The 25,041-nt window shown below is 39.3% G+C and overlaps 11 protein-coding genes and 1 non-coding gene across 12 annotated transcripts; 10 read left to right on the plus strand and 2 right to left on the minus strand.

Annotated features, from left to right (window-relative positions):
* Positions 1-499: 499 nt before the first annotated feature.
* BRETT_003460 (uncharacterized protein) lies at positions 500-1,426 on the plus strand (the record flags this gene model as incomplete). The annotated part of the gene is made up of 1 exon (XM_041281968.1): positions 500-1,426. The coding sequence occupies one exon, from the start codon at positions 500-502 to the stop codon at positions 1,424-1,426; it is 927 nt and encodes a 308-aa protein (XP_041135807.1).
* A 5,500-nt stretch (positions 1,427-6,926) lies between these two features.
* On the plus strand, positions 6,927-7,229 carry BRETT_003461 (uncharacterized protein; the record flags this gene model as incomplete). Its single annotated transcript, XM_041281969.1, has 1 exon — positions 6,927-7,229. The coding sequence occupies one exon, from the start codon at positions 6,927-6,929 to the stop codon at positions 7,227-7,229; it is 303 nt and encodes a 100-aa protein (XP_041135808.1).
* Positions 7,230-7,902: 673 nt separating this feature from the next.
* BRETT_003462 lies at positions 7,903-7,976 on the plus strand. Its single transcript has one exon. It is a non-coding gene; the product is annotated as a tRNA-Ile (tRNA).
* A 290-nt stretch (positions 7,977-8,266) lies between these two features.
* BRETT_003463 (uncharacterized protein) lies at positions 8,267-9,589 on the plus strand (the record flags this gene model as incomplete). Its single annotated transcript, XM_041281970.1, has 1 exon — positions 8,267-9,589. The coding sequence occupies one exon, from the start codon at positions 8,267-8,269 to the stop codon at positions 9,587-9,589; it is 1,323 nt and encodes a 440-aa protein (XP_041135809.1).
* A 658-nt stretch (positions 9,590-10,247) lies between these two features.
* TPK2_2 (cAMP-dependent protein kinase catalytic subunit) lies at positions 10,248-11,807 on the minus strand (the record flags this gene model as incomplete). The annotated part of the gene is made up of 1 exon (XM_041281971.1): positions 10,248-11,807. One exon carries the CDS (start codon positions 11,805-11,807, stop codon positions 10,248-10,250), a length of 1,560 nt encoding a protein of 519 aa, XP_041135810.1.
* Positions 11,808-12,588: 781 nt separating this feature from the next.
* On the plus strand, positions 12,589-13,398 carry BRETT_003465 (uncharacterized protein; the record flags this gene model as incomplete). Its single annotated transcript, XM_041281972.1, has 2 exons — positions 12,589-12,601; positions 13,043-13,398. 2 exons carry the CDS (start codon positions 12,589-12,591, stop codon positions 13,396-13,398), a joined length of 369 nt encoding a protein of 122 aa, XP_041135811.1.
* A 762-nt stretch (positions 13,399-14,160) lies between these two features.
* On the plus strand, positions 14,161-15,621 carry BRETT_003466 (uncharacterized protein; the record flags this gene model as incomplete). The annotated part of the gene is made up of 1 exon (XM_041281973.1): positions 14,161-15,621. The coding sequence occupies one exon, from the start codon at positions 14,161-14,163 to the stop codon at positions 15,619-15,621; it is 1,461 nt and encodes a 486-aa protein (XP_041135812.1).
* Positions 15,622-15,960: 339 nt separating this feature from the next.
* BRETT_003467 (uncharacterized protein) lies at positions 15,961-16,287 on the minus strand (the record flags this gene model as incomplete). Its single annotated transcript, XM_041281974.1, has 1 exon — positions 15,961-16,287. One exon carries the CDS (start codon positions 16,285-16,287, stop codon positions 15,961-15,963), a length of 327 nt encoding a protein of 108 aa, XP_041135813.1.
* A 393-nt stretch (positions 16,288-16,680) lies between these two features.
* On the plus strand, positions 16,681-17,124 carry BRETT_003468 (uncharacterized protein; the record flags this gene model as incomplete). The annotated part of the gene is made up of 1 exon (XM_041281975.1): positions 16,681-17,124. One exon carries the CDS (start codon positions 16,681-16,683, stop codon positions 17,122-17,124), a length of 444 nt encoding a protein of 147 aa, XP_041135814.1.
* A 700-nt stretch (positions 17,125-17,824) lies between these two features.
* On the plus strand, positions 17,825-20,686 carry SEC24 (COPII subunit; the record flags this gene model as incomplete). The annotated part of the gene is made up of 1 exon (XM_041281976.1): positions 17,825-20,686. The coding sequence occupies one exon, from the start codon at positions 17,825-17,827 to the stop codon at positions 20,684-20,686; it is 2,862 nt and encodes a 953-aa protein (XP_041135815.1).
* Positions 20,687-22,097: 1,411 nt separating this feature from the next.
* BRETT_003470 (uncharacterized protein) lies at positions 22,098-22,559 on the plus strand (the record flags this gene model as incomplete). Its single annotated transcript, XM_041281977.1, has 1 exon — positions 22,098-22,559. The coding sequence occupies one exon, from the start codon at positions 22,098-22,100 to the stop codon at positions 22,557-22,559; it is 462 nt and encodes a 153-aa protein (XP_041135816.1).
* A 928-nt stretch (positions 22,560-23,487) lies between these two features.
* BRETT_003471 (uncharacterized protein) lies at positions 23,488-24,294 on the plus strand (the record flags this gene model as incomplete). The annotated part of the gene is made up of 1 exon (XM_041281978.1): positions 23,488-24,294. One exon carries the CDS (start codon positions 23,488-23,490, stop codon positions 24,292-24,294), a length of 807 nt encoding a protein of 268 aa, XP_041135817.1.
* Between the last annotated feature and the right edge of the window lie 747 nt (positions 24,295-25,041).

Here is a 25,041-nt window from a genome sequence, read left to right on the forward strand (position 1 = left end):
GTTATGGGGGTCATTCTATGCAACAGAAGTCTTTTCTATATCCGAACTATATGGCCAATCCCGTTCATAACCTTGGGCATCTGCGCGCTCGGTAGTGCTACGGCACAGAGATATGTGAGCAATTAAGBAGATACAAATGTCACACGGGATTTATATACTCTGACATGGCGTCACAGACAGGATACTCAGTTTTGCATAAGAATTGTGGTTCGCGACACTATTAGTTTTTCAAATACTCTTTCATTTCGGATCGGCGAGAATTAACCCTTTCCAGGGAATTTTCACTAACAAATTTTTCATACGGTTTTATTGCACCGTGTGGGAAAATTTCTCATTGGTCAATTTAGGTCGACAGAGGATTTTTCTTAGTTGCATAATACTTTTGTGCTACCTAGGATTAAGATCTAGCCTAATACCTCTAAAATTCACAGATTTACAATTGCAAAATCTTCTCAACTACTTGCAAATATTATCAGGCACTACTGTTCAATTTACCAACATGTACTCAGCTTCCAATTCAACCGAATCTTCTCAATCATCAGAACTTCTTCGTAGCCTTGTTAGGGCTATAACCAATACTAATGAAACTTTGAAGTTGATTCATCAGGATCTCGCTGTTAAGCGTCTTGACCCTGAGAAAATCAGAAAGACGGTTAAGGAAAGTGTTGTCCCTGCTATTCATTTTTTGCGGGACGAAGATGGACAATGTAGTCCTATGGTGTTCATTCGCTACTTAAGTGAGCTTAGAAGTGCTCTAAAGGACTATGGTTATGAGCAGGTCTGTGCTAACTTTGCAGAACAGAAATATGACTCCGTCTCTGACGAAGAGGAGTTATTCACGAACGAGACTTTGAAACAAACAAACGATGGCTCTGTTTATGTTATGTTGAGAGATTACTATAGGAAATCTCACGGCAAGTATCCATCCGCAGCAAAGATGTTGAATCTTTTACGTGACCGACACTCGACTATTAAGCATAGCAAGCAGTCTTATCTTAAGGCCCTTGCAAAACTTCGGTATGAAGATTATACCAAACCCTTTTTGGACTACTTTAATCTAATMGATGACTTTATTAATGCTATTAAGAGCGACGGTTACAAAGTCGATGATGATGATATCCTAGAGGCATTGAAACCAGGTGTTGTTAAGTTGTGCGAGAACGATCGAAACGAACTCAATCAAGTTACTACACTAACTGAATTTAAGGAGTGGATCATTAAGGAGGTCAAGATCCAACGTGTCCCTAACAGGGAGGAGGTTCAGATCCCAAAATACTTATTGAAGGGTCTTTACCATTCTCAGACCGACTCTAGCGGCACACACAACAAACAAAAGCAATATTCTTCGAAGCACGGTCAATCTAAAGGGCAGAGTCAATCGAAGAAGGACTCACCCGAGAAGAAAATGTTCACAACTTCAACTTGAATAATCACAACGTCATATCTGATCTTGAATTATTGGGAGGTGTTCCGATGTCAGGTAAGAACTTACCGAGTTTCGTCTAATCTTATACTTATTGATGGAGGAGCGGGAATTAGTCTTACCGGGCACAAGGAATGGTTACATGATTTTGTACCACTTACAGAATCCGACAATATTCAATCAATAGCCTACGATCATTCAACGAAAAATCTAGAGGGTCTAGGCAGGTTGATCTTTAATTATACTGGAAATTTACTCTCAGTTGATGCTTATTATTACGAGGGTGCCCCAACTATTCTTTCAGAAGACGATATAAACAAATGTCCAGAGTGCAGTACTCAAATCTATCATCATGACTTCGGAACTACTTCTCAAAGTTATTCGAAGGTTCTAAATGTTGGTGAAGAGTGCATACAGCTTATTCAAATCGACAAGCTATGGTATATTCCTGGCGACTACAACCAATTCATTGTTGGCGGTGGTCAAATGGCAATCAATAATTTACATTTAAAACTAGGACATGCCAATACAAAGCTGATTCGAGACTCTATCTCTCACGGAACGATCTCTGTTTCCAAGGAGGAGAAAAATGAGCTAAAGCACACAGCGGATCATGGTTGCGCAAGATGCTTACGGGCAAAAGCGAGACGTGCTGATGCAGTCGAATATTCTCGTGATTATTATTTGCGCCCAGTACCGTTTGATATGGTTTATACAGATGTTTGTGTTGTCAATCTGCACGCTAAGAAAGGCGACCAAGGTTACTTTGTTACTTTCAAGGACCAGTTTACGAAGTTCACTACAATTTACTTCCTGGCTCATAAGAATGATGTTACCGCGGCGGTCGCCAAATACTTGGATTGGGTGGAAAATCAGTTCAGCGAACAAGGGTACAGAGTGCACAAACTCTATTCTGATAAGGGCACTGAATACCTGAACGCTGCAATGAAGACACTTCTTGAGCGAAAAGGTGTGGAACATCATACGACCTCAGGATACATGTCGGCATCCAACGGTGTTGCAGAACGGTTGAATTTGACAATAATGAATGACACTCGTGCTATGTTACAGGCTGGAAAAGTTCCTAACGCATTTTGGAAAGAGGCAGCGTCATATTCTATCTTTATACGCAACCACCTCTACCAGAAGAGCATTGACACTAGTCCAGTAATGGCACTGGGAGTGAAGACTCCATTGAAGGCAAAGGATATACATGTTTTTGGCGAATATTGCGTTGTTACTCAACCTCCGGATTACTTACCCAAGCTTCACACTAGAGGTAATGAAGGAATATATCTAGGATTTGATCCAAACACTTTTGGCTCTCATGTCTTTGTTCCAAACACTCCGGGAGATTTGCGATTTGGCAGTCATGTTTATTCAAGGAGCGTGAGTTTTCTCAAGACGCCCATGTTGTATGTGGATTACTGCTTGAATCATCGAACTTTGAATGATGACCCTCTTATGGAACTTTATGATCCGCGTTTTCAAATATTTGCCGATCTAGAGACAGAGGAAGCACCATTAAGTTGCGACGAAGCAGCATTGCTTGCTGACGATCAGGTTGAAAATGATTTAACATTGTCACCCGCTGTCGAAAGGACGTCGCGTATCGATTCAAGTATCGACACGAGACCTGCTACCCCTGAAGATGAGTTGATAGACACTCGCCCTAAAGAAAATATTTCAAGGGCTGGAGCGCTCACTACGTCTTCCCTTGCTAAAGAGGAAATAGAAGCAGAACCTCCTAAGGTTACAGACGATACCATTGTCATTGATACCTCACCTGGAGATACTCAGTCTTTCCACGAGTCGACGGATCATCCTGGAAATTTAAGTACGGATGAGTCTGACAACGACCCGGACTGGACCCCTGACAACGTCAGTATGCAAGACTCTTCTTCCGAGCCTGAGGATTACTCAGATGACGACTCACGTGAGCTGTCTGATGATGAACCTCAGACTAACCAGGCCCCAGACGAAAGAAAGGATGTAGAAGGTACTTCTCTTTTCGACCTGGATCCAGGAGATCATTCGACTTCCGGAATACACTACAAGAAACTTCCACCCGAGGTAAGGGTCGAGGCGAAGAATCCCGGAAAGTCGCTCGTTAGCCAAAATGCTGGTAGGGCTAAGCATCCAAAGCGTTCTCGGAAAAGACGCGAGGGTGCACAGAGCGACAAGTTGAATAAATCAAATGGTCGCTCTACTAAAGGTGGTAACACTACTACCAATGGTAGAGCAAATTTTAAACCAACTGTTGTTTCCACTGCAAAGGAGTCAGGGGACTCTTTGCAAACTTTAAATCCATCGGATAGCTTCGGTAAGCATGTGAAAGTTGGAGTTTCTGATACATGCAAGTTAGATGCATGGACTGAAGACAATCAGAAGCCGAAGGGTGCAGATCCTGTTAAGGCAGGGATCGAACAACGAAAGCATACGGAGCATTCAGTCGCACGCACTATAACATCAGACGACAAGAGCGCTGGCAGTCAGCTGATGCCAAACTCTTCAATCAAGCAAGCCAAACACGGAGATAAATCACCTCAAGATTACCCACATCCTCCAAGACTCGATTCCGGAAAAACGAGCAGTGAGACGTCTTCTTCCGTGGCTGGTAAAAAGTCTGAAGTTACATCTTCTAAAGGGAATAGCTTACCATCGTGGCAAGGTCGTAATATGCGTTCATTGAATCGACCATTAACTAGAAAACGTCAATTTCATGATGATGGCGATCTGGACCGATATGACAGCACGGTGCCACCGATCGGCACAGGTAGATCTAGGCTGAAAGCAAAAGGCCGCTGGCGTTATGCGGTTAAACACAAGAAGCTCAAGGTCACCCAAGTGTTGCTAAGTGATGTTCACCTGGCAGTTACACCAAGTAGCTACAAGAAGGCGATAAGCAGTAATGATGGAGCTGCAAAGTGGAAAGCAGCAATTGCTGATGAGTTTAACTCTCATCGGAAACATTGCACCTGGGATCCCAAACCTATTATTACAGATGATCCTAGAATTTTGAGCCGGACGGTCTCCACAGGTTGGGTCTTCAACATCAAGTCAGATGGTCGGTTCAAAGCGAGACTCGTTGCTCACGGCGACCACCAGAAGGAGTCAACATACACCTTGACTTTTTCCCCGACACTTCGACCTGAGATCATGAGGAGCATTCTTGCTCTTATTGCTACACAACACTGGTTCATGGCACAGTTTGATGTTAAAACGGCTTATCTTAATAGTCCAATTGATACCGAATTGTACATCTATCAGCCACAGGGCTATCATAGTTCTGTCAAACCTTCCGATGTATCAACCGGTAAGAGGGTGGTGTACAGGCTTAACAAAGCCTTATATGGTCTCAAGCAATCTGGAAAATTATGGCACGAGACAATCAAGGCATATTTGGCTAAGATTGGATTTGAATATTCGAGCCCATTTCCTTCCACATACATTCATAAAGATGTCAAGGGAAAAACAGATTGCGTGGTTGGTCTATTTGTGGATGATATTATTATAGGTGCATCGACCAAATCTATTCTTGAGAAGGTCACTAAGCACTTACAGAAAGCTTATGAATTAAAGATCATCGAACAAGATCCAAAGACATATGTTCAAAGATTTTTAGGTATAGATCTTAAGGTGGAGAGACTTAAAAATGGTCGTGTTGGAAGAATTAGTTTATGTCAGTCCTCTTACATTGAAGAGTTTGTTGAGAAACTGAAGATTGAGATGACACGAAAATGCGCTACACCGTTGAGTCCTAACTTTTATTTTGATATGGATCAACACCCGTTGAAATTAACTCAAGAGGAATTGGATAAAAGAGTTACGGATTATAGACGCAAGATTGGTTGTTTACTTTATGTCTCTACTATGACTCGACCAGACATTGCTTATGCAGTTGATTATTTAGCAAGATTCTCTACTTATCCACATGATTTAGTAAGAGAACAGGTGATTCACACAATTCGATATCTCTATTTTTCGAGATTCAGGACAATTGTTTATCAGAACACTGACGCCGATAAGCTTAATCATCTAATTTGCTATTCGGATAGTGACTATGCGCAAGATCCAATTACTCGTCAATCGATGAATGGTTATTTTATCATGTTTGCTAATGCGCCAGTTCATTGGAGAAGTCACTACACTCCACTGGTGTGCAAGTCTTCTACCGAAGCTGAATTACAAGCCATCAATTTCTTAACTGATGAGTTAGAATGGTTCCATCCTTTGATGAAATTTATTTCTGCTTATCAAGGAAAGGTTCATTGTCCTGAGTTACTAGTCGACAACAAGTCTGCCATAGATACAATAGTCTTCGGTAATTTTTCGCCGAAGGCAAAGCCATATGCAGTCAGGCTTAAATGTCTTGAAGAGAGATTTAATCGAAAGAAGTTTGTCATCAGGCATGTTGGCACAGAAAACCAATTAGCTGATTTGCTTACTAAACCAATAACTATCAAGGTCATGGATAAACTAAGGCACATGCTTATTCAGATGTTACAAATCAAGGGAGCGTGTCGGAACCTATGAGTTATAATAATGTTTCATATGTTAATAACGCATAAAGGTTCAACTGGTATTTGATTTATAATATGTGAATCAAATTAATGTTCAGACAGATAGAAGAAATAATTCGCGGGGAAATTTTTCCTGTGAAATAAATTTCTCCCTAATCTACTTTCGGCTGAGAATGACCTATTCCACTTCTGCGGAAAAATATCTCTTATATGTATGTACTACTTTTTCCTTATATACTATGTGTCTCTTAGAAGGGACGACGACTTTATTGTGTAATTTGCAATACATATTCATATAAGGAAATCCATCTTGAAGTGAACCTTCAGCTGAAACCAAGAGTAACCTTCGGGTTCTCGCTGGATTACAAACGTGTTCGTAAGGACCCTATTTTGTTATGGGGGTCATTCTATGCAACAGAAGTCTTTTCTATATCCGAACTATATGGCCAATCCCGTTCATAACCTTGGGCATCTGCGCGCTCGGTAGTGCTACGGCACAGAGATATGTGAGCAATTAAGCAGATACAAATGTCACACGGGATTTATATACTCTGACAACAAAGGAAAATGGTGGCTGCATTTTCTGGTCTGGGAATCGTTGTGCAGGAAATTTACTGTAGTCAGGACAGATATATATAGTAGTGTCTCTGCCCTGAGTGTCTTATGACTGATACTTCGCTTTGAAATATGGATGGACAACGAATTAACGAGTTTCTAACGAGTTAACGAATTAACAAGAAAATTAACTGTTTCTACAAGAATTGTTGATTTTTGTTAGTGATCTTACAAGACTATATTTGATACAAAGCACTTAAGTATTGACAAGCTTAAGTTATCTGAGGACACGTTATATAATAGTATATAGCACAGGTAACACGACTCAATAAAGGAAAATTTGAGGAGGGCAAATTTATCAGGAACTTCAGGCAATTTACCTACTTTCTAATGAGCTTGAATGGTTTCACCCTCTCATGAAGTTCATGTCCGCTTATCAAGGCGAAGGAAATTATCCTGAACTTTTAGTGGATAACAAATCCGCTGTTGATACGATAGTTTATGGTAACTTTTCACCAAAATCAAAGCCATACGCTGTCAGGTTGAAATGTTTAGAAGAACGATTTGAAGAGAAGCGTTTCATTATCAAACACGTTAGTACGAAGGACCAGTTAGCTGATATTCTTACTAAACCTATTACTACCAAGGTATTGGGTAAGTTAAGGAGCATGATTATTCAGATGCTACAAATCAAGGGAGCGTGTCGGACATATGAGAATATTACCTAGTATTAGGTAATCTATTATTATATGTCATTAGATTTATTTGTTTTGAGATCTGAACTTATTCTAAAATAACGAAGATTTAGAATAATATCTAATAGAGACAATCCTGGAGAAAATGCACTAACTGTGTATGTTAGGGAATCAGCAGAAAAATAATTATGCGCGATCATAATTCTGTTTCTGAGAATTAAATATTTTTTTTTTATTATGTATGATTACCTCACTTTATTTTCCTTTTTATTTTTACTTTACTTTACCTCTTTTTATATAACTTGTTTCTTCTACGAAGGGACGAGACCCGATAGCCTATTTTGCAATACAACTAGTTCGACTCCACTTTGATGGTAACAGAGTAAAGGAAGTAAATTCATTTTCTTCTATGGTGATACATACACAATTGTTAGAATGTTAAAGGCATTAACATTATCACACAGACCACTTGGTACATTTATATCCACCCACTTAGGTAACCGACCTTACAATTGTCTGAATCTCCCCGACTGCTAGGTTCTTATTAGTTCTATTAAAGAAGGAGTTTGATAGCTAAAGCCCGGGAGTAACTCATAAGGTCTCTCTTAACTCCGACACAAAACAAACACACAAATCACTTTGGACTTACATAATCTAAAATAATTTAGGTTCAAAATAAAGCAGACCCCTTACAGTTGACGCTAATGGTCCCTTGGCCCAGTTGGTTAAGGCATCGTGCTAATAACGCGAGGATCAGCAGTTCGACCCTGCTAGGGACCATTTATTTTTTGAATAAAATTTCTCATTTTTTTTGCATGGGGGAGCACGGAACGGAATTCAGTTAGAGGGCGATGTGAAGAGTGTGATTGATCGGAGATATAAGATGTACGGCTTTAAGTGTGCTATCATACAGTAGTCTGTCGAACTGACGTTAATTATACCCAAGTGAATTTCTGGTGAAAATTAGTCTTTTAATTTGCTCAATGAACCAATCCTCAAAATTTTGTGTTCATAGTGGTGCATTATAAAATTAATCGGCTTTTGGGTTAAGCTTTCTTCAAGAATAGGGGATGACACCAACAAATGTAACCGGACCTGTTGCACAGAGAATTTTCGGCAGGATACCTTCTTTTAGGTTGCTATTAACACGATTTAAATCTTCTGTTGGAAGTTATAAGCTGTTGCCGTCACGGCAAAGGAAGTCGGACACCAAATCGAAACATACAAGTCAGTTGCAATTCAAAGTTTCAAAAGTGGATAAAAAAGAAGCACGAAAATTGGAGGATTTAGCACAGAAACATGAATCACACGTACTGAGCATTCTAGAGAAGCCTCAATACAACAATATTGATCTGGTAGTGTCCAAAAGAATTCAAAGTTTAAATTCATGCATAAACGAAGGAACCGATGGGCTAATCCATACAGAGAATGGCCTTAGTTGGATCATGGATCATTTTGGATCCTCATTTTGGTCAGATTTAAACAAGGATGAACAAATATTTATAAGAAAAGTAATGGATTGTCAACATGCCACGGCACTACAATTATTTATACGAAAGACCCATAATCAAAAATGCCTTGCTGTAATTTTAGAGGAATTGATAGTTAGAAGTGAGTTAGATGAGCGAAGTCTCATTTCCATAATAATGCGACTGGACCTAGATCATTTAATATCTTTGCATCAAAGACTAAGTTCCAATTCTTGCTTGGTAAAACATTGGGACATAGATGCAAATGTTCGTATAAAATGTGAAATTACGCTTGCTTTTAGGTACAAAATGCTAAGGTCGAACATGCTGTGCAGGTACATTATTGATCAATATTTAGAGACAGAATGGTTACCATGTCTAAAGATGAATGCCTTTAATAGTCCAATTTTCCTGAGAAATATGGTATATCTTTTAAAGGACGTTGTGAAGGACAGGCAGATAACAAATCTTGTTTTGAATTATAATATTCCATCATTAACATATTGCTACTGGGAGTCAAATCCAGAAATATGTGATGTTCGTTCTAGCCTTATCTCATTGTGTGATCAGCTCAACATTTTCCAGCAAGTCATTGTGAAGTTGATCAATACTTCATTAATATCCACAGACAAAAAATACATCCGCAAACTGTGCTATATTTCAAAAGACTTTAAACTTTCAACAGAAGGAGAATTGAATTATTCAAGCGTGATAAAGTTTACGAGCTCTATAGAAGTTTTACTATCGAAATTGAAAGAGGACACAAACACTGGAACAGCTGAAGGAATGTATCTTTTTACGGAATCAATACGTATATTTGAAAACTTTAAAAGGCGCACATGCAGGAACATGGAACAAACTGTCTGTATTCCAATAGGATTTATTGGGGATTATTCAGGAACTCAAGGTCATCAAGAAGTTTGAGTTTGAGTCCACACAGAATAGAATTTATCTTAAACTTTTCGACTGAGCATTTTAAGTCCGCATGATACTGAGGTAGACGATGAAAATATGATTCTTCACAATGCGAAATTTCTGAAATTGCTATTACTGGGATGGTGAATAATATGTAGTGCTAGAGGTTGCTATGCTTCGTATTTATCTTCACAAATTTTCTTGATATAAGAAATTTGATGAATAATTAATTGAAATCATCAAACTCGGGGAACTTAAACCGTGGTGTAATGAGTGAATGTTTTTGTGAATAAAAGTAGAAACTGTACATTTCAAACTTATAGCATGACGATTGTGAGCTGTTGCGTACTTGAATCAATAATTCAAATATTAAATACATGCAATACCCGTTGGTAAAAGTAAATATTTCATTTGCGAGCAAATATAACCTTTACCTATGTGAAATAGCGAAGAAAGTAATAACACACCAAAAAAAACCTTGTTAATACCCATAATGGCCTAAAAGAAAGATATAAAAAACAACGAAGATAAAGCAAAACACAAAATAGAACGACGGAATAAAAAGTTAAACAAAGTAGGACAAAAAAGTATAAGATTTCACCAACGAAACAGCAACAAAGCACCCTGAACAAGTAAATGAAGACAACTTTCTTGGGCTGCTTCAATCTTAGAAATCCGGAAATAAATATCCGTACTCATCTTTTTCACTAGTTGTACCATAATCATAACTTAGTTCCGGATATGTATTAAACTGAGAACTATCTCCCACTCCGGATTGGATATCTGGCTCGTATGGTGTTTCTATACTCCCCTGGAGAAGACTTTTCCAAACAACTTCTTTGTACCATGAATGTTTCTTGATATCGTCAACACCATTTTTTAGATTTCCTAATCGAAATGTCACATCTTTTCGAATAAGACCTTTCAATAGAGAAACGGCGTCAGAGCTAAATGTTGACGGATAATGCACATGACACTGGCTAATCTTTTCATACGTCTTTATTGGCGAAGGATCATAAAACGGGGTTCTTCCAGCGAGCATTTCATATATTAAAACACCGAAAGACCACCAATCCACCGCTTTATTATACAGCTGAAAGGCGATCACCTCCGGTGCAATATAATCCGGTGTACCACAAAGTGTGTATGTATTCGTCTCAACTTCTTTGGCAAAACCAAAGTCTGCGAGTTTTATATGACCTGATCTTGTTAAAAGAATATTTTCTGGTTTAAGGTCACGATAAATAATGTTCTTGGAGTGCAAATATTCTAAAGCTAGCAACACCTCAGCACTGTAAAACTTGGCTACTTGATTAGGGAATGTTCTAGAACGCCTTAAAAGAGTAAATAGTTCACCACCTTCAATGTAGTCCATCACCATAAATATAGACTTACAATCTTGAAATGTTCCCCACATCCTGGTAATAAACGGATGATGAGTGATTGCCAATATTCTTCTTTCATCGTTTGTATGCTCTATCTGCTTTGCTTGAACAACACGGCTCTTGCGAAAAACCTTCATTGCATAAAAACGAGAATTATGAACAGATTTAACCAAGTGTACACGACCAAAGGAACCTGTACCTAAGGTTCTTATAATTTCGAAATCTGAAAGTGAGTACTTACCCTTTGTTATTCGTGTTGGAAGCTTTGTCTTCATGTGTGTAGCTTGTTCCAGGGTTCTATGGTTGCTATTCGGGCATGATCGTCCTCCGCTTTGAATTGCCTGTGCAAACTGCCTTACTTTGTCTAATTGCCCCCCATTTGAAGTAGTATCTTTATGCCCACAGTCAGGAACAACACTAACACCATCAACGTCTATAAACTTGTCCTTGACAATAGAGCCACAATTTTTAAAAGTGCCTATTTTACTAGAAACAACGGAATTGATTTCCGTTGCATCAAAGCACTGCTCTTCAGGAACATCCCGAGTAGTCATATTTGCCATCTTCACGTCATGTAATAAAATATTTGATTTTTTAGCCGCCAGAATAACATCATTATCAAGATGATGTTGCAAAGATTGTATAAGCCCATCTTGTGAGCCTGCACGCTCTTGCTGAGTAGTGCACGATTCTACATGCTGTGCTCGACTTATCGAATATCTAGCTTTAGCCATACTCACAGCATGCTCCATATACACATGATTGTAGTCTTCCTGTAAATCCCTGGAACTTGTAACTGAAAGACCAGACAAGCTGGATTCCCGAACTGCCGGAGTTGCCATTCCTGCTTTTCTATTTAGAAGCACTAATCAAAAAAATAAAAGATGGAGAAGAAAAATATGTTACCTTATGGGTTGAACGTACTATGACAACAATAACAGTACGGACCCCTATTTCTTGTCTTAAAATAAACCAAGAAAGAGGTAGTCTGAGCTTCTCTTATAAAGTATTTATCGACGTTTGTGTTTGCAAGTGGACTCTGGTTGTTACAATTGTTTCTAAATATGGATGGCAGAAGTAACAAGTCTTACAGTGTTCAATTTTCAATTTCTTTTTGCTCCTAAAATTTTTTATTCCCCAGCACTTAAATCCTCCCTCTATTCGTGGGTCGTCCATCATGTGCAGTCGTGTTAATTTTTTTTACTCACCGTAGCAAACTTTTTTTTTATTGCATTGTATTACATAAGCACCTTGTAAACGTTGCTTTGTTTTTTTGATGTAAGAGAAATTAACCGTTGTTATCATGCGTCTAGCTTTTTCAGCTGCCTTTCTTACTAAAAATTTTATGGAAGTCGATCTTGTTGAGAGTTGTGCTCAGAAAACTTAAATTAAGGCTGTGCTACAAATAAGGATTTCGAGATTTCTAAAGAATCTTCTGGTAACTAGTTTAGCAGGATATAGATACGACTTTAGTATTGAGGGCAAACGAAGGCAAACAATATTAAAGATTATGTGTCATGTCGAAAGACGCTAACTGACATCTAGAATGTTCTGATAATAGAAATTAGAGAGAATCTTATTTGTGAATGTAAAAAGTAAAAGTAATCGTAGGACTATATAAAGATGGTCCTTGTCAGTGACTTTGAAACTTCTACGTGATGTGAATAGGTTTATTGAAGATAAGAAACTAACGAACAAACTAAGGAATTTAGTGATAATATATCTAAGTTGTCTTATCAGAAAACCACGACTGATATTAGTTTTGAGACTATAGACGGGACTATCATCTTTTATAATTAATTCATTTTCTTATTTTATTTCCGGACTGTCATCAGATCTCTCTTATTATTTGCGGACAAACACTCTAGTGTAAGGATGTAAAAATACATTTTATTTAAATAAAGAAGTTAACGGCAAAGATTTTAATTTGAGTTCAATTTGGCAGAAAATACGTCGAGCCATAAAAGTACAAATTGTTGTGTTTTCTGCCCTACTGCTTCAGTGTGGCCTTATAAGCTTGCTTGTTCATTGTTGGAGCACTGTGTAGATAAAGGGCTTAATTTGCAAACAAACACAGCTGTTACCGATGTTCAGTACCTTCGGGATGTTGAAAAATGGTTTCTCGAGACTCCAAGAGGGAATATTATTGCCAACAAAGTGGTAATTGCAACCAATGCGTATACTGCTGCTATTCTACCCGAATTTAAAGGTGTGATAGTTCCAGTCAAAGGATGCGTTTCACATTTAAAACCCGCTGATCATTCTATTAAGAAGCTTCCTTACAACTATTACCACGCTTATCCAATGGAAGGTGACTACGTGACTGCAAGATCCGACGGTTCGTCCACTGCCCGTTACGGGAAAAAAAAGGACAGTTACGCGTCTCTCGCCTCTTTGGCGGCCAATAACTCGATCACCAGGGGCGACAAATAGTTTCAGCACCAGCCGGGCTTTCGTTTCTTGCATTGTGTTATGCTATTGTAGGATATCAGAACTTACCTTCGGCATTAATAATCAGCTAAAGGTTTATAAGCAGACTACTGGGTAGTAATATTATAATTTCCTTGTAGGGTAATGTACCATTAATACTTACTTTGTGAGAAAATATACCCTTAAATTTATCTTCATTCAAGTCTTAATTAGTAGAATTCCATATGTATATATATAAATGTGCCTTGAAGAAATACAGCCTTATCGATACCTCAAATTTGTAATCGATCATTAGAAAATAATTATATACTAACATATCTCTACAGTTATCAACTTTTCGGACCCGGATAAGAGAAATAAGAACAATCCTCAGAAAATTTGCATCTTTTTCTTAGGAATAATCACTAATACTAACTGCGGGCCGCACAGTGTTTCGGCAATTTAACATCACCCATAATAGGAAGTTTGGGCGTATTTTCAATGCAAAAATTCAAATTATCGTATCTTTAACTGTAGGACAGCGGCGAGTGGAAGTCAGATCATATTCACACGCACTTTATAAGAGAGGAGAATTATCACTTTTGAAGAGAAATCAGTAAATGAATTCAAGATTGTATGGTCAGAATTGGATACGTTTATTATCTACATTTTACCGTTTAAAAGGAAAAATCAAATTTAACAAATTATTATTCTCTGTTGTGTCATAGAGATCGCCCTTTTTTTAGAAGAACAATTTGCAAAAAAACAGAAAAACGAAGATCAAACATGGCTTTCGATACGATTAGAGAAAAAAGTGGCTTTTCATTTGCCCATGATGATCTTATTGCAGACAGAGTTCGTAAAAGAAAGAACATCCATTTTTTCGAGGTCAGGGAACTTCCAAAAGGTGTGAAACCCCATCCCGACCCTATATCGGTTGCCGGAGGTATGCCTAGTCATGGCTTTTTCCCGATTGAATCAATTGATGTCAACCTTGATTCTGAGCCATTCTCTTTTGATGGTAAGGACTCATTCAACATTCCAGACATTTCAAAAGACGAAGATATTATTGATTTACAGAATGCGCTTCAGTATGCCGATACTACTGGCTTTCCTGCCTTAAAAAGGGCCACAAAAGAGTTTGTTAGCCGTGTGGTTAAACCAAAGATGGATGAATGGTCAACCATAATTACTCTAGGGGGTGCTGATGGAATTTCCAAAGTTATGGATGTCCTTGTGAATCCAGGCGATTCAGTACTCTTTGAGGAATTCACTTTTACGCCGATTTTAAATTATTGTATGGAGAGGGGTGGAAACCCAGTGCCAATTAAGCTTTCAGAAGTTATGGAGAACAATACCTTAGGTAAGATGGAGTATGCTGATGAATTAGAGCAGATGCTTAGCCATTGGAAGGAAAGATACCCTAAGCTTCCCCTTCCAAAATGTTTGTACACAATCCCAAATGGTCACAACCCATTAGGAGTTGCTCAAACTTTTCAACAAAAGAAGAAGATATATGCATTAGCAGAGAAGTACAACTTTTTCATAATTGAAGACGAACCATATGCTTATCTCAATTTCTCTCCAGTGGGCGAAAAACCAAATTTCAAACTCACAAATGATGAATTCATAAACAAACTTTATCCGTCGTATACTACTCTTGATAAGTCAGGTAGGGTGTGCAGACTTGAGACATTTTCAAAGATATTTGCTCCAGGTACCAGGCTTGGCTATGCTACTGGCCATCCACAGTTTTTAGAATACATGAAAACGTCAGCCAACCTCTACACTAGAGCCCCAAGCGGTTTGTCACAGGCCATTGTCAATGACACAATTGCTCATCTTGGTGGTACTGAAGGCTGGATTCATTGGATCACCCTTGTTAGGAATCATTATTTGGAAAGAAAGAATGCACTTGTGAAAGCTATTAAAGATTCCGATGCAGGTAAAAAAGGCTACTTGTTACCATTAGATCCAAGTTGTGGTATGTTTGTTTCCTGCAAAATAAATTTCGACAAGTCGAAAGAGCCCCAATTTTCGGAGTTGATGCAGGAATTCCTTCTCAATTGCCAGATTGCGGGAGTTCTTCCAGTTTTGGGAATTAACATGGCTGTTGACAAAGCCTTCTCAGCCTCAAGAGGAAACTTTATACGTATCGCTATTTCCTATCCTGACAAGATATCTGTCTTAGAGGAGGCTGCAAAACGTCTTTCCTCTGCAGCAATCCGGACATTTGAAGACCTCTAGGTGGAAGAGAGTTACATATGTGATAAAATATACACTCGTGTATCACTGTTTATCTTTCGATAGATTAAGAAAGGCTATTGGCTGCGTAGCCTAATGACTGTAAAATATATACATACGTAAACAGGCGAGTAGGCATCAGTGCTGCACGTAACCGAGTAGTAGGCAGACAATGATGATAATCTGGAAAGCTCGAAATTCCCACAAATGTGATAGAGAAGAAGCATAAACAGATGGAAAACAAATATAGAAAGAAGAGAGAGAATAAAAAACCGTAAAGAAATTCACTCATTGCGTTGAAAATATATACATTGAATGACATGTGAATATCAGTCCCCCATTTCAATCACTCGTGGTCATAGTTGGCTTCACAGGGACCGCAGCTCTTTCAGCAGCTCTCACCTCATGATGCTTTGCATCAACCCTTTCAACAACCAACTTCTCAAATGGGAACATCTCGGAAATTATAGACTGCCTTCTTAATAATGCCAAATCTTTCATTCCCTTCTTATAAAGATCACTGTTATCGCCACTAACGTTACGTAACCTTCTGAACTCAGCTCTAGTCCTGCGTAGAAAATACAGCCTAAAGTTGTAGTATTCAAACTGATAGCTTGCTCTGAGTATGTTTCTGTATAGAGCTAGAACCTTTTGGGGAGATGCAGACATGATTCCTATGTATTACCTTGAATATAACCTTGCTTCCTAGAAAATATGGTTCAAAACCACACACTAACTATTTCAGATACCGATAAATTATCTAACAACTCTTGCAACATGGAATGTTGTGCACAATATGAAGATAAATTCAAATATACTGCGGGATAGCTCAGGCTAATAAAGAAGATTCTTAAAACCGATACGCATAAGAGTAAGCTTTTTTTTTTTGCCCCGGATCTTGAAATTTGGAAGAGAGTTTTAAGTCGATCGACCCTAATTGTTTTTAATCTGTAAGCGAACAAAACAATATTGACCAAAGTTGACACATGACTTATCAGAAATTAGAATCACTAATACCATATAACAACATTTATAACACCCTGATCTGTGTAAATAAAAATCATGGCAGGAGGTGCAAAATTGAACGTGGCTCTACAAATTACAGGTGTTGAGTCTGTTGATTCAGCCATTACAAAGATATTGTACGGTGTGATTTCCGCAACCGGTTACCTATATCAACAATTTGCCGGTTTTTCTGCAGCGTATCCGGAGTTGTTCAATTTGATTATATATGTAATTGCAGCATATATCACATACAAGATAATTCGTGGGGTCGTTTTATTCTTTATTCGATGGATCAAGACAATTGTTAAAATTTGTTTAGTTTGCTATATAGGCTTATTGATAACTGCATTATATACCGGAGAAACAGTTTCAGAACTCTTTTATGGAAATATTTATGTTCAGAATGTGATCAGGATTATTCACCAATTGAAGCTTTTGTCAGGCATTTTATATAACCTGTACATTCTTTCGAGAAGTGTGAAGACTAATTCGGGAACATAAGGATTTGCTAGGAATGGTCGCATTTGATGAAGGACACACAAAATTGAGCAGCACTGCTTTTATATATATATATATATTCCATATGCATATGTATGGGCATATAGCGATTGTAATGTACGTACCATTTGATGGTTGCTTTTATTCGGAGGTACCAGAACTTAGCGATTCTTACACGTTAATTGGATCTTGCCGGAAATCGAAAATCAACATTTCTTCGGATACTGAAACGGAACCGAATTGACTATGGCTAGCGTATCAACATATTTAGTCGAACATATTTAGTTGAATGCAATAAGTGAACTGAAGAGTTGATAAATCTGATCATTCTTAACTCTTTGGCATATCAATCACACAAGTACATCCTGACACCGGCATAAACTATCGTAGCATCTTTTATTTATTCTTTTTTTCCAACTCGTTCCCGCGTAAGTGCTTCGCTGTTCAGAAATGCCAGCTGGAGCACGCGGCAAATTTCTCGTTCGAGCTTTTCGATTCCTCCCTAAAATTTGCCATATTTATTTACTTTTTATTTTTATTTTTTTTCAAGACGAGGGAGAGGAGAATCAAGGGTAGGAGAAAAAAAGGAGGAAACCAGTCTGCATCGTCATTTCGTTTTTCTGGCAAATCGACCCCGTCAAAGAAACTTAGATCCCCTAATTGAATCCTGCATTGGAGGAAACAGGTACGATAATTACTATCCATGTCGTCTCGTAGAAGAAGAGCATATCCACAGCCAAATTATGCTGCACAGTCACCTTATGGAGCCACAACGGTTCCAGCAGGAAATGCCGCACCTGGTGCACCATCTGCATACTCGGTGGATCAAGCAGCTCAAGGAATAAGCCAAATGAACATTAATGGTGCTGGAGCGATGCCACAGGGTGTTCCTGGTGTTCGTGGCGCTGCAACTCCCCTCAATCCAATCAGTCCAAATATTCCAACTGCAGGTGCCAATCCTGTCAATTCGGCATATTACCAGCAGCAACCTCAACAGTCGGTCCCACTTTATCCTCAGCAGCAGGGCCAGCAGCCGCAGCTGCAACAACAGCAGCAGCAACAGGGTCAGCAATCCCAACAACTGGGATATCAGCCAATGGCACAGCAACAGCAGACTTATTTGAATCAGCCTGAATACGGCCAACAGGGACCGGGTGCCGCTCCTCTCAACATGTTGTACTCAACAGATCTTCTCAAGGAGCTTCCCCCACCTATTGCAGATCTCCAATTTCCACCGCCACCAATTGTGTTGCCGGCTAATGCGACAACCACTGGATCCGAGAGCTCTAATGCGGACTACCAGTACTTCAGATCCACTCTCAACGTGATTCCAAACACAAGTAGCTTGCTAAAGAAGTCCAAGCTTCCATTTGCCATCGTCGTTCGTCCATACATCACTCTTCACGACTCGGACAATCAAATCCCAGTTGTTTCCGACTGCGTTATTGCCCGTTGCCGCCGCTGCCGTGCCTACATTAATCCTTTCATCCATTTCACAGAGAATGGTAGACGCTGGAGGTGCAACTTTTGTGGTCTTTTGAATGACGTGCCGTCGGCTTTTGACTATGACTCTGTTACATCGCAGCCAGCTCAAAGGATGGAAAGAAGCGAGCTTAACCATGGCGTTGTGGAGTTCGTTGCTCCTCCAGAATACATGATTCGTCCACCTCAACCTTTGGTTTACGTGTTTGTTCTCGATGTCTGCAAGTTTTCCATAGATAACGGATTGCTTGCGACGGTCACGAGGACCATACTCGACTCGTTGGACAGAATTCCAAATAAGGAAGGCCGCGCCAGAATTGCATTCATGGCTGTTGACAGTTCGATTTCCTACTTTGCCATCCCAAGAGACGAGGAAACCGACAAGGAGACAAAGATGATGATTGTTTCCGACACAGAGGAGACACTTATCCCTGCTCCAGAGGGTATTTTGGTGAACTTGAAGGAGAGCAGGAAGAACATCGAGAAGTTGCTCCAGGAGATTCCATCGTACTTCGCAAACAACATGAGCACGGACTCTGCATTGGGCCCTGCGTTGAAGTCTGCACACAGCCTGATTTCAAGAATTGGAGGAAAGATCGAGGTGTTCACATCCACCTTGCCGAACATCGGAATTGGTAAGTTGAAGGTTCGCGATGAGAATGCTGTTGCCAACAAGCCCAAGGAGGCATCAGAGTTGCTCACGCCAAACTCCTCCTTCTACAAGTCGTTTGCTGTGGAATGCAACAAGTCTCAGGTTACCGTGGACATGTTTTTAACTGGATCCTCGTACCAGGATGTTGCCTCACTTTCAAATCTTCCAAGATTCACCGCGGGTCAGACGCACTTCTACCCAGCATGGTCGGCAAACTCCGTTGAAGATATCACAAAACTTTCCAAAGAGGTTTCCAACCACCTCAGTATGGACATTGCTCTGGAGGCTGTGCTTCGTGTTCGTGGATCAAACGGCATGCGCATGCAGTCATTCTTTGGAAACTTCTTCAACCGGTCCTCCGATTTGTGCTCCTTCCCATCTTTCCCTCGGGACCAGTCATATGTCATCGAGGTGTCCATTGAGGACTATATCACAAAGCCGATTGTCTATTTCCAGTGTGCAGTTCTTCACACCACTTGCTTTGGCGAGCGTCGTATCCGTGTCATGACTCTGGCTATACCAACTTCGAAGGATCTCAAGAGTGTGTATGCATCTGCAGATCAGCTTGCCATCACAAACTACTTTACGCACCGTGCAATAGAGAAGACGATGTCCTCATCCCTTGATGATGCACGTGACTATTTGCGCAAGTCGGTGGTGGACATTCTCAGCTTGTACAAGAAGGAAATTGTTCCGGGCAACATGGGCTCATCTTCTCCTTTGCAGCTTTGCACAAACCTGCGAATGCTTCCTTTACTGTTGCAGTCTTTAGCCAAGAATATTGCATTCCGTTCAGGCCGCGTTCCATCAGACCATCGTGCTGCAGCATTGAATAAACTTGGATCGATGCCTCTTCCATATTTGATCCGTGCAATCTATCCATCGGTCTACAGCTTGCACACAATGCCCGATGATTGCGGACTTCCATACGAGGGTGAAGAGGAGGAAGGCGACGAAGAGCCTACTCAAAGTAGCGACTTGGAGCGTGGAGAAATCGTCATTCCAGAGCCTGTTAACGCCTCGTGCATGAACTTGGCCCGCTATGGATTGTACTTGATCGACAACACATCGGAGTTATTCCTCTATGTTGGTGGAGATGCCGTCCCACAACTTGTCGAAGATGTGTTTGGCGTTCAGAACATTGCTGACATCAAGATTGGCAAGGCTGAACTTCCAGAGCTAGAAAACGAATTTAACACCAGAGTTAGAAACATTATCTCCAAGATTAGAGAAGGAAAGGATACCATTGAGTATCTGAACTTGTATGTTGTCGTTGGCCCAGGAAGTAACGAGAGTGCTACTGCAAGCGCAAACAGAGATTTGATTCCGTTGCGTATATGGTGCATGTCTGACATGGTTGAAGATCGTGCTACCTCAAATGTTAGCTATAAGGAGTACTTGGGACAGCTTAGAGAGAAAGTTTCATCGTGATTGAATCATTGCACTCTACTTAGATTTCTTATTACACTGTTCTTATCTATATGTTCTCATTTATGAAGAATTAACTTATTGGTCATTACATTGATTTTTCTTCGTCTTGCGTTGAAATCCTGCCATCTTCCCTCCATTTTTTTTCTTCTAAGATCCTAGAAATTTTCTTTTTACAAGCTGCCTTTTATATTAATCAATTTGCTTTTAATTGTGTCTACTGATAAGATTACTTGTTGTATCGGACTCAGTAGTTTATCATCGAATACTGTATGTGCGTACATAGTATGATTATGGGAAGCCTTTGTGTAGAACAACGCAAAGAAGGATGTAGTATCGAGAAACACAGCAAAACTTCCAAGAATGTGTTGAAATAAACTGAAAAATCGTGTAAGCAGATGTGGCAAGTACGATTGATAGTTTTTCTGCTGCATTGTAATATCATCATTGAGATCTTTCTTGTCAGAAATTAAGGTTTAGCACAAACTACCATCACCAAAAAAATTGGCGGGACGAAAGAGGAACTAGAACAATGATAAAAAATCTCTTGAGCGTTGTAAACTGGAGTAGGTGGCTCATCCAATAATAGACGCGGAAAAGCTAAATTTTTTTTATTTTATCAGGCGTTTCGTAATCACATCACAGCACTTTCATCAGTTGACATTTTTGATTGTTGATGAACTAGGAAGGAGGGTGGAATGGCATTTTTGTGGTCATCCATCTCATCGTGACAAGAAGTGGGTGGACAAATCGCATATTCAGGACTCTTAATTGTTTCCTCTGTCTGAACACAAGATTAGCTATGCAATTGACATAAAGTATTTCCTAAATGCTTTTTTTTTGTTTGAGCAATAATTTTGCGGGGATTAAGGAGGATACGAGAAAAAGGATGGGAAAAAGACAAAAAAAAGGACGGGGAATAATAAATTTTGCTTCCAGCAGTACTGGGGTCCCAGATAAGTAATAGGAAGTCTGAAAAGACATGTATATATGAGGATTTTTGAAAACCTGCAAATGTATATTACTGGAGCAACAATGAGACTGTAGTTATGTTTAATGTGGTTAAAAATTGAGTAAATGTAGTTGCCAAATTAAAGCATAGTTGTAAGGCATAGTTTAATTAAGCAGAAATAATTAGTTCAATTCTAAACCGCCTGATTTGTTAGAGATCACAGAATGTTGCTGTATTTCGCGAGCATTACTTTAATTCTTAATTTTTTTTTTCAACATTTATTTTTCTAATTTTTTTTTTTAAAGTTTTCTCCTGATTTTAAGAAAGTTTGCTTTTTTTTCTTACGTACGAACCTCTTCCAACAAAACATATACTGTACGCTCCAAACATAATCGGATTAGTGAAAGCTACTGCAAACACTATCTTTGAAAGGAAACACGGGATATACACACAATTATCGCAATGTTGGCACAGAGACTTTTAAAACCAAACCTTCTCAAGACTGTGAGTAAGAGTCAAATAAGACTTGCTTCCACTGCCATTTCTCAGGCCTCGATATCCGGCTTGGACAAGAGGTGGGAGAACCTTCCAGAGCCAGAAAAGAAGACTGTTATTGACGCTTTGTCTGAGAGACAGAAACTCCCATGGGATCAACTCACGGCTCAGGAAAAGAAGGCTGCTTATTACATATCATTTGGTGAGTGGGGCCCAAGAAGACCACTTTACAATGCTGCTGAAAAGAGAACCATCTTTTGGGGAACAGTTGCTGGTCTTGGTATCTGCACAGCACTTTTTCTAGGAATCAGACACTTCAGAAATGTTCCAAAGACGATGCACAAGGACTGGCAGGAGAAGTCTGATGAATACTTGAAGTCCAAACACGCCAATCCATTCAGCCATTACTCCCAGGTTCAGTCCAAGTAAGCATTTTCATCCAGAACTACATCTCAGCTTGCCACTACAGTTGGAAGCCATAATATAAGGCAGAACTTGTGGTGACTATCATCATTGCCTTTTGTTTTATTCCTTATTCGTCACCTTTATTTGTGATTCTCCGCTTGAGCTGGTTTTTGCCCCCTTTTAATCTCATTGACTCTGCTAGTTAATCATCTCAGATGGTGGGCTCTAAGTCTTGTGCTTTGAATTTGGTTCAATCGGGAAGAACAAATATTGCGAGTGGTCCCATATCTTCTCTGCCTTTACATTGGACAGTTGATTCATCTGTCTTTCTCACAATTAACTTATTATTTTCTAAAATCATTACTCAAACTAAACCAGACTAAGATGCTTATCATTACAAAATTACTTTATTTCTAACGATGAATAATTGCTCGAGCAATTTGGAGGACCTGATTTCTTTGGACTTCGTTTTAGCTGAGTGGAGACTGAATATTCATTTCTGTTCTGCGAAATCTATTTATTTTCTACTGACTTCCTCTTCGGTTAGTGAGGTCAGCCATACAATACATGCTTGATTCTTATTTGATAGTCGAGGGCATCGGTCTTTCTTACACCCTCTTTCATTTTATTTTATTTGTTTAAGCTATCTTTCTCCTTAGTTGTGGGTTTTGTTTAGACGCTTTTTATTTGAACATCACTGACTTCTCTATTGGAACTTTCCATGCCTGTAATCGTAAAAGTCAATTTAATCAAAACAGTAGGGGAAAAATGGGTCACAAGGTGCTTTTCTAGCGAGGACATTGTGATTTTCTTTTTTTATTTGGTGTAAGGCAGTGCACAGGTAAAGCAAAACAGCTCCTTTTTGCTCTTACAGAAACACAGAGGCGATTTAAGTCGTACGGAAAGTGAAACACATCGAGAGACAAGTTTAATCAAAAGATAGAGCATTGCAATGCAACCATACACACCCAGATCAAATGTTAGATCAGTGACAATTGGAATGATAAAAGGGGCTAAACGGTCACTTGATATCGAGATACCACTTTTTGAAACACACAGTGAAAGAGAAAGATGCGAGTCTATTGCTGAATTGTATTCAATTATAGTTGCTATCAACATATTGGAGAAAGGCTATATTAGGGATGAATTTGTGGATAACGAAGAGTACTATACAAACACTACGATGAGATTTATAAAACAGTTCTACTTGACTTTGGAGAACGATGAGGTGAAGCAAGAATTCAAGGATATCGATAACTTTGTGAAAAAATACCAGCTCAATTGTCCGCTGGCGGTAAAGAGGCTCAAATTACGAATGCCTGCTACGATTGAACATTTGTCTATTGTTGAGGAAGAGACGAAAGAGATATCAGACGAAAACAAGCAAGATAAAGGTGATGAGAACGAGAGTTCCAAGAGACCAACACAGAAAAAGGAGATCAGCGCTGATACTGAAAGTGCAGTACCTGAAGGTTATAAAGGCAGAGCAATAGCAGAAGCAACTGGGGCATTTATCACAATGATGGATGCCATTAAATTGAGTTATAATACGAAAGAGCAGTTACATCCTTTGCTCACGGATATTGTGACAGCAACAAACAAAGTTTTTGATGATTATGATTCAAGACCAAAGCTCGTGCAATGGCTTATTACTCTCAACGGATTAAAGTTTGATGAAGTTTTAAGTGAGAATCAGCTGAAAGAACTACTTTGGGACGTTGATAGCGCTTATAAGGGATTTTTTGCTAAGTTAGGATGAATTGTGATAATGCTAAACATATATTGGATAGACGTGCTTTTGATAATTGATTCTTGTACTAATCACCGAACGATCTTTGTTGTACCACCATTCTGTGATATTAATGGTGCAAGGATGCATTCCCGCGATTCAATACTGTACGAATAATTGGGGGAGAGAATCATTCATTCCAACTGATAAGAGAAAAAAGAAGAATTCAGCGATACTAGAACGAGGCGAAGGGCTTCTTTGTACCGGCAGATATACAAGTACAAATTACGATAAAATTGGTTTGGTAAAAAAAAAGGGTAGTAATAAAGTAATAATAGATAAAAGTAAAATGCGTTGAGCCAGTGTGCCAAAGACGTGAAGAATGAATAAATTCAAAATTCAAGAGTTTTCAGAACAGAAATCCGATGCCCGGGTGCACAATAACGGGAGGAAGTGGCTGTATAGGGAAACAGAAACCGGAGGGGACCAAGGTTGCGTTGCGTCATAATGGCGGAGAAAGAAGGATAGAAGAAACATAATAAATGTATCGGCGCGAGTTAGCCGATCCTTATTTTTGCTTTATTTTATTTTTTCGTAAGACTGAGTCATTTTTCAGTTTCTCGCGAGTACGCAAAACAAAAAATTTTTTTTCATACCGTTTCCGGAGTTTGCAAGGTGAAAATTGCGAGAGAGGACGAGGGAGCAGGTAGGTTTAGGTGAACAGTGCATTGTTGGGCAAACCAGGGTGGTATTGTTTTTCCAGGTACGGTGAGAAAT

This window comes from Brettanomyces bruxellensis, chromosome 6 (genome assembly GCF_011074885.1).
Source record: "Brettanomyces bruxellensis chromosome 6, complete sequence".
In the NCBI taxonomy this organism is placed as follows: domain Eukaryota; kingdom Fungi; phylum Ascomycota; class Pichiomycetes; order Pichiales; family Pichiaceae; genus Brettanomyces; species Brettanomyces bruxellensis.